Source organism: Typopeltis vanoorti, unplaced genomic scaffold (genome assembly GCF_054136105.1).
Source record: "Typopeltis vanoorti isolate ZY-2024b unplaced genomic scaffold, IOZ_Tvanoo_1.0 HiC_scaffold_200, whole genome shotgun sequence".
NCBI classification, from domain to species: domain Eukaryota; kingdom Metazoa; phylum Arthropoda; class Arachnida; order Uropygi; family Thelyphonidae; genus Typopeltis; species Typopeltis vanoorti.
Window position 1 is genome coordinate 7,233 of NW_028328042.1, and position 9,580 is coordinate 16,812.

General features: G+C 37.2%; 1 protein-coding gene across 1 annotated transcript; it reads right to left on the reverse strand.

Annotated features, from left to right (window-relative positions):
* Positions 1–8,150: 8,150 nt before the first annotated feature.
* On the reverse strand, positions 8,151–9,050 carry LOC150092197 (uncharacterized). Its single transcript, XM_090415216.1, has 2 exons — positions 8,629–9,050; positions 8,151–8,565 (listed from the first exon to the last, which is right to left on the reverse strand). Exons 1-2 carry the CDS (start codon positions 9,048–9,050, stop codon positions 8,151–8,153), a joined length of 837 nt encoding a protein of 278 aa, XP_090271342.1.
* Positions 9,051–9,580: the final 530 nt, after the last annotated feature.

The window sequence follows — 9,580 nt, forward strand, 5'->3', positions numbered from 1 at the left end:
CACGTGTGTTTTTGAGTCCCTAAATCTACAAATATGAGGACTTATAAGAACTGGCTTAAAGGGGCGAAGCAAGAATGCTTTTTACCTTCCCCGTTATCTGTAGAGGACAGTGTGGATAAGGTGTTATTGAGCTATTAAAGCTCTGATCATGGCAGGAGGGTAACAATAGCCGAGCCTCAGTTAGAACTTTTTGTCTACGACATTGCCACGCATTACCCTCCAAGGATCTCGCTGTTCACCGAATTATATTATATTATTGCTTAAACTTCATTGCGTTATATGTATGTAATTTTTCTGAGACATAATAGAATGTTAAAAAAAAAAGAAGAACATTTGCAGGTTTATGTGAAAGTACAGCGAAATCACGTTAATGTTACACGGAATTTTTTAAAAGAATCTCTCTATTTCTTAAAGCAAAATCAAGATTCTCTATAATTTTTTTCCCTAATTCCTATTGTGTATGAGTGGCCGTACCAGACGAGACGGAAGTATTTCATGGTTGGATTGATTTGGGATGTATATGTTACAGTACAGATGTGAGAAGTAGTAATTTCAGGGAAAAAGCGTACATTTCTGTACAGTAATGTAATGCACTGGATTCAATCAAATATATAGAAATATTAACATGATCACTAATTTAAGTAGAAAAAAAATTCATATTATACAAAACATTTATATCCATTATATTAAAGAGAATCTCAACATTTTTGGATGAAGAGAGCTACATGAACAATCCGGCTTCAGAGCAATATTGTCTTCAACACTTCCCCCCACACTCTTACGTACTAATAGTAAAACCAAATGGATATCATCATCCTGTATTTTTTATATGCATTCGAGAGGGCGCTGTTGTGTAATGGTGGTTGCCAAGTGTTTATATATGTGATCAGTGATTTAAATAGTTGTTAGGAATAATTCGGAGTGTTGATTCAGATTTTTGATATAACCGGAAAGCGAAGGTAATCAAGTAGCTGATGATTGTGTTGTTAATTAGTGATTGCGGTCTCGCGATAGTCCTTTAGTGTGTTATATTTTGTGTTTATACGCTATACGGAAATCCTTGAGATCCAGCTCAAGTAAGCATATAATCATATATTTGAATATTTCAAACATGACCAGTTTTAGTCCCGATGACTTTATCCAATCGTTGGATAAGAAGGTAGCTCTCGACCTCCTCAAAAAACTGTTGAATAAATTTGAGGTAGAGTGGCCAGGGTTTCTAAACCTATATTCAGTGACAGACGACTCCACAGAAGGGGACAACTCAACATCAGGGGAAGAAGAACCAGATAATCTCTGCTCCCACTCCAAAACATGATACAGAAGCCCATGCACGGAAAAAACGTAAAACAGCGGAGACTCAGATAAACGAGGGGATGGAAGAAGATGCCCCCAACACTGACCTCCCCACGCCCAACAACGAAAACGTTCCCCCAATTGTTCTACGGGAAAAAGAACGTTGGAGGGCACTTAGGCCTATTATACTAAACCACCAAATTGCCTATTCTTGGGCAAAAAACGTAGACGACGGAGTTAAAATCCAGCCTACCACAGTAAGCGACTACAGACTCCTCACAAAAACCATGGACGAGTCAAATATTAAATATCATACTTACTCACTGAAGTAGGAGAAAAATCTAAAAGTTGTACTCAGGAGAGTAACAGAAAACATCTGCACAGATGAAATTACTGAAGACCTCTGCCTCCACGATCTCCCACCTGTCAAAGTTAACAGAATGCTACGGCTGACAAGAGTCCAATGCCCCTAATACTCGTTGAGATACCTAACACACACAAAAACATATACAACTTAACAACGATCTGTGGCCTGAAAATCACAACAGAACCACTAAGAAAAAGAGCCTCGTCAGGCCAGTGCTACAGATGTCAGAAGTACGGACACGCACAGAAACTCTGCAGAGCAGATTGCAAATGCCTCAAATGTGGGCAAAACCACCCCACAGCAACCTGCTCAAAACCCAGGACCTCACCAGCCATATGCGCGAACTGTGGGGGCCCCCACCCGGCAAACTACAGAGGCTGCAGTCACTACCCTAAGAATAAAACAGACAACAAAAGTTAACAGATCTCTGAACACTGCCCACAGGCACCTGAGTTGATTGCTCCCCAGTTGCGTGACACGCAACAAAAGACAACAAAATACCAGCTCTCGCAAGTGGAAAATACCAACAGTCTGGCAAGCCACCGTCGAAGCAGGACATATGCCGAAGTAGCCCGCTCATCCAAATATATCCAGCGGGACCAAATTCTTCCAAAAATGACAACAGTCATCACAGCCTCATTGGCAAACATGCTTCAAGATTTCAGTAAGTCAAACCCTTCACCAAACTCCACAAAAAGATTTCTAAAAGAAACTTTGCTTGTTAATGATGTTAATCAATGCTTGTTAATGAATAAAACTAGATTAATGCCAGACTCACTACAGATCTACGCTTGGAACGCCAATAGCCTAAAAAAACATGACTCTGGAACTTCAAGAATTCTCTCGCAGATACAACCCTGACGTCATCCTAATTAATGAAACTCATCTAAGACCTGCAGACAATCCAAAACTGAGAGGCTACACACTATACAGAAACGACCGACTGGACTACAGATGTGGTGGTACAGCCATATTTATCAGGAACTGCATCAGGCACAATGGAATACTAACCCCCCCCCAACCTCCAACCTAGAACTCACAGGTGTCGAAGTCCACACAAATTCAACTGGAAGACTTAAAATCTACGCCGCCTACAACTCCCCTGCTAAGACCCTGCTATTTTCTGACTTGGATGTTGTACTAGGCACAAATGAATCCATCATCGTCGCTGGGAACTTAAACTCCAAACATCCCTCCTGGAACAGCAGAATCACAAATAAAAATGGCCGTATCCTCTTCAGCTACACAGGATTAAACAACGCTCTCGTAACAGGACCCAGTGAACCAACCCACCACAGTCCAACTGGCACAGCCGACATCCTAGACATCGCCATTCTACACAACATCAAATATCAGCACAGCATTCAAGCACTGAACGAATTATCATCAGACCACAACCCAATCCTACTTCACTTAGGGAACAAAGATCAGTCACTATCCCCCAAACCTCCATCATCTGGGAGAAACTCAAGAAAGTGCTACCAGAACACATTTGTCCGGTTCCCCATATAAAAGCCAAGGAAGAAATAGACACGGCAATAAAGAACCTCACCAATCAAATTAATAAAACCATAACAGCAGCCACAGTATCCACGATTACCCACAAACAAAATCGTCTCCCGGAAGAAATCATGGACTTAATAAGGGAAAAAACAGAAAAAGAAAAAGATATCACAACACTCGTGCTCCCCAGGACAAAACAGCCCTCAACAAATTAAACAAATCTGTCTGAGAAGCTCTACAGAACCATAGGATCCAACAATAGGACAACAAGCTCAACTCCATCTCCACAGCATATCATTCTATATGGAAATTCCTAAATAACCTGAGGATCAAGCGCAAATCCCTCCCCCCTCTACAAGCATAACAGCACCTTGCATACACAGATGCTGACAATGCCGAAGCCATAGCAAGAAACCTAGAGAAACAATGCAGTCCTGCATATGATAACCTAGACATCAGCCACGTATACAAGATCCATCGTAAAGTCAGGTTCACAGTAAATCGTCCCGATGTCAACCCGAGTCCTATAATACCTACCGAAGTAATCGGCATCATCAACCATCTCAAGATCAAAAAAGCCCGAGGTCCGGATGGCATCACTAACCAAGTCATCAAGGCACTACCACGCAAAGCCATAGCACATCTGGCAAACATCATAAACTCCATCCTCAAATGGCAGCACTTCCCCCAGTCATGGAAAATAGCTGACATCATCCCAATTCACAAACCAGGCAAAGACCCACACAATTCACAAACCAGGCAAAGACCCAGCCTGCTATCCAGGCAAAGACCTGGATAGCAGGCTGATGGGACGGTAATTTTCAGTACCTGAAAATTACCGTCCCATCAGCCTGCTATCCAATTTAGGGAAAATAGCTGAGAAAATCATCCTCATCAGACTCCAAGATCATGTCAACCAATTAAATATCATTCCAGAAGAACTCAGCTTCCATCAAAATCACAGCACCACCCATCAAATCCATAGACTGGTAGAATACATCTCCACAGGATTCAATTAAAATCAACACACTGGAGCTGTCTTCCTAGACATCTCAAAGGCCTTCTATAAGATCTGGCACCAAGGCTTCCTCTACAAACTTATCATCGCTAACATTCCACTAAACATGATACACCTGATCAAATCATACCTCTCCAACAGGAGAATGCAAGACAAAATCAATGAAACAGTCTCAACCCATCCTCGCTGGAGTTCCTCAACGATGACTGCTAGCCCCGATCCTGTTCAATATCTATATGGCAGATATCCGTGAAATTCGTGAATATAATAGTAAAATATGACAAAAATATTAAAATTCAGACTTTTGTTCAAATTTCCCAAGATTGTGAGAGTTTTTTTTATTAAAAATCCTTAGATCCCTAGGTAGCGCTAAATTCTCTAGATCTTGGGAAAAATCCCAAGGAGTGTCAGCCCTGATCCCTGCTAATCTCTTGCCGCTTCCCAAAATTATCAATTTTGTACTTTATTCTGAGAAGGAATACATTCAAGCGCTCTATTTCTTCCTTAATATCCATTTCTTCCTTCTCTATTTCCACGGAGTCACACTGCAACATTATTTCCGACTTTTTCCATCGTACCGTCCACAGTGTCCATTCTCCTAATACGCATTCACCGTTGAAACATTTCATGCACACACTCTCCCTACAGTTTCAATTTCTTTCAAAATATTCTTTAATTTTGGGGATGAGTACATCTCTCGGCCACTGCATTGCACAAAATCCCACAAATTCAAATCACCCATCAACACGATATTTGCAGCGATTGTTCTACTACGCATTTGCTGCATACAGATAATATCGTATTTAAACAACAAAAAAACACAAGATTTACTTACACACTTAATAAAAAAACATACAATATAATAAATTAAATAAAATAAACCTACAATAAGTTAACCGAATATGTTAGGTTAAAAAAATAGGAAAACGTTACTTTTTCTTCATGAGCGATAAAGCCACTCTAAACACAATACCCCACCTAAAAGGCTGTAGCATCGTACTAGGAGAAGAAAATATCTCGAAGAGAAGGCAGACTCCTACGCCATCAGAAGAAAGAAACAGTAAAATAGGAGTGACACACTCCTAGTCGTGGAATACACTAATAACATTGGGGAGGAGAAGAACCGAAAAAGGTTATGAACCCATCAACAGATAACATAACAGATGTGTAGTACATGATTTAAGGCGTGGTCCACCATTAGGAATCTCATCTTCGACACTCCCGTACTCACTAACGTTAGCCGTTAAGGAAATCAAACATACAATACTTTATACAAAATGCTATAATTAATCTAGTACTACTACGTAATACATGAATTGATTATCAGCTGCAGTAATTACATTAATTTGGATGTCTACTTCAGGATATACCCTTTCACCAAAATATATCTTTTATTTAAAACACGCAGTAAACAGCCATTCATTTTAAAATTATCTACTTTAAGGAAGTCAGTGGTTAACCAACAACAGAAAATGACAGCCTCAGATACTTTCAGAAGTAACTGGAAGGAAAACAAGTAATCCAAAAATAATCCAAATTATAAGCTTCGAATCACTAAATATTACAATCATCAATAGATATTTTGATATCGGCGATGCTTCTAATATAGACATTTCTGATAATCACCTTTCTCATTGGAAATTACTCGTAAACAGAAATCTGATTGGAGAATTGATTTTTATTCACATATATTTTTGACTTCCGAATATTTAGCTATTTTACTAGGATAAGTGTGTTGTATATTCTTATAATTGTAGGATTTCAGAAATTCCTGTTGTGTAGAAGCAAATGATTCGACATTCTTTTCGCGGATTTCTTTTGGTCGCTTCAAATATTTCAGAATGCTTCGTATGCTGTTGATATAAATATTATTCGTCTTTCTCATGGAAATATCTCCAATATTTTACGTCTATTCTAATTTTAAATTCTCCACAGCGCCACGCTGTGCAGTCTATTGAAATGCAGAAGTAGTCCATACTTGGTTAAAATGATGAAGGGGAAAAGTATAACATAAGATTTCGGAAAAGAAATGGTATGTGTTATGCTGATATATTTTTTGGAGTTGATTGTTAATTATTCTAGCATATGTTGCAAATTATTTCAATGAATAACAAAAAGACGGGTCATCTTTCATGAGAACATTATTTACTAATACTTGTAAGAGATACATCAGAGCAGCTTTACAGACATGTTTACAAGAACAGCTGCCTTTGCAAACTAGATACATCCATACATACTTAAATAATTACGAAAAAGTGCATCAGAAGTTTTCTGAGAAGGACATTAAGTTATACTTAACATTAAAATACTAATAAAAAAAGACAAAGCAGGAAACATAGAAAACAGTATATGAATAACTAATATATATTTTTAGTTGTTACAAAAAGAATGATATATAACAAATAATAACATGAATTATGCAATCAATTAATAAACTCATATGATGTTAAAGTAGATATAGCAATCACGGCAGCAAATTCCACATTAAATTCTTCATTTTTGGAAAGAGAAATGTTTACATAATATTTAACTGTTCTATTATTTTTATGCTTCATATTAAGATCTGTAATAATTATAATCACAGTTTAAATATATTGAAGAAGATGATTGGAATAGATATGTTTTAATACAGTAGTCCCCCCTGATCCGCGGGTTCGCTATCCACGGTCAACCCCTTTCCGATGATATTAATTTACAAAAGGTTAATTTACGAAACTTTCATAGTTTCTACAACCATTCGGCGGCTTTGAAATAATGTTGGATCTAAATACACCTTGCCTGTGTCATTTTACATCGCGAAATGAAGTCGTATGGCTCTTTCTTTTAGTAGAAGACAATTCCACTGATCCCAGAGGTAGCTCAACACCAAGGCAACTCATTGCAAAGGTGGAAAAAGCTACACGTAACGTGCAGCCTTTCGGAAATCAGGAATAACGAATATATAGAATTCAGTACAATCCGCGGTTTCAGTTATTAGAGGGATGTTTTGGAACGTATCCCCAGCGGAAGAGGGGACTACTGTAATTTACTAACAGAAAACGCTAAAAACCTAACATTTACGAAAACATTATATTTGTAAGACTGTGAAGTGCTTCAATTAATTTCAATCCGAAACAACCTGATGATTTTCTATTGAAAGGTTCCTGAATGTAAAAAAATAATTTAAATTTTTTGATGATACGGTAACAAATTCCTGTAAGCAAAATGATTTATCGCATACGAAAGGCAGCCTGCTTAAGAGAAAAATTACAATTCTCAATTAAACTTAGAAAGCAATCCTTCGAAGTCAATGTGGACGGACCTATGTGGATCTCCTGATTTAGGTGTCTTAACATATTATGCAACCAAAATGCTTTCGTAAAGTATAACATAACGCACAGCCATAAATTTTCTGGTTTCTAATTCTACAAGAATATATAATAATGAAACAAATTCTTTAATATCTTGAGATATTGTATTAGTGATATCACTTTATTTTCCCGGTAATTTGGAACTAATGAAAAATGTTGTCTCCTCACGAAGTGTTCGAGCTAATCTTTTATGTATAAGCTACTTGCTCATGAAAAGAGTGCATGTGATATTTTACTGGAAATTGGGTTTCATTTAGTGTTAATAAATAAATTTCAAGCCAAGTCTTTTAATGTGAAATATAATTTGCCACAAATATCAAACCAAACTGATTTCTTGAGAGTGCTAATTAATAAATGGCTTTACAATTGTCCAGGTTCTAAAACAGCTTGACAAAAATTTCAGAATATAAATATTTTTAACAAGAATGAATTAATAACTCTCTAAAACCCTTACACAATGAAATAATTTCTCGTCAGAATCCATTTCAGAAAAAGAAATTATAAAACATGATATTTTCTCACTGCATATTTGAATTAATCAATGGGTTTTTTAAGTGTGAACTAATAAATCTCTCTTCCTGTTATCTGGCCGTGAAAATATCTTACCATAACTCTCTCATGTGAATGGTTTTTCTTGAGTATGAACTAAGAAATGTCTCTTGAGGGTATTGTCCGCTGAAAATGCTTTTCCGCAACTCTCACAGGAGAATGGGTTTTGTTGCGAATGAAATAACAAATGGGTTTTCAGGTTACTTGACCGTGCAAATGCCTTCCCACAACTTTCACAAGTGAATGGTTTTTCTTGAGTATGAACTAACAAATGTCTCTTCAGGATACTAGAGTCTGAAAATGTCTTCCCACATCTTTCACAAGTGAATGGTTTTTCTTTAGTATGAACTAACAAATGTCTCTTCAGGATACCAGACTGTGAAAATGTCTTCCCACAACGTTCACAAGTGAATGGTTTTTCTTGAGTATGAATTAACAAATGTCTCTTGAGGGTACTAGCGTTGGAAAATGCCTTTCCACAACTCTGACAGGAGAATGGTTTTTGTTGCGAATGAAATAACAAATGGGTTATTAAATAACCTGACTGAGAAAATGTTTTCCCACAACTATTACAAGAGAATGGTTTTTCTTGAGAATGAATTCGCAAATGGCTTTTCAAGACACTCGAGCGCGAAAATGCCTTTCCACAAATTTCACAAGTGAATGCTTTTTCTTGAGTATGAACTAACAAATGTCTCTTCAGGTTACCAGACTGTAAAAATGTTTTTCCACAACTTTCACAAGTGAATGGTTTTTCTTGAGTATGAGTTAACATATGTCTCTTCAGGGTACCAGCCCTTGAAAATGCTTTTCTGCACTTGTCACAAGAAAATGGATTCAGCTGAAAATGAAATAACAAATGGATTTTCAAGTTACATGAATGAGAAAATGTCTTTCCACAAGTATCACAAGAGAATTGTTTTTCTTGAGAATGAACTCGCAAATGTGTTTTCAATGTACTTGACATTGAAAATGCTTTTCCACAATTTTCACAAGTGAATGGTTTTTCTTTAGTATGAACTAACAAATGTCACTTCAGGATACCAGACTGTGAAAATGTCTTCCCACAACGTTCACAAGTGAATGGTTTTTCTTGAGTATGAATTAACAAATGTCTCTTGAGGGTACTAGCGTTGTAAAATGCTTTTCCACAACTCTCACAGGAGAATGATTTTTGTTGCGAATGAAATAACAAATGGGTTTTTAAATAACCTGACTGAGAAAATGTTTTCCCACAACTATTACAAGAGAATGGTTTTTCTTGAGAATGAACTCGCAAATGGCTTTTCAAGATACTCGAGCGCGAAAATGCCTTTCCACAAATTTCACAAGTGAATGCTTTTTCTTGAGTATGAACTAACAAATGTCTCTTCAGGTTACCAGACTGAGAAAATGTCTTTCCACAAGTATCAAAACAGAATGGTTTTTCTTGAGTATGAACTAACAATTGGGTTTTGAATTTACTTGAATCTGCAAATGCCATTCCGCAAGTCCTAC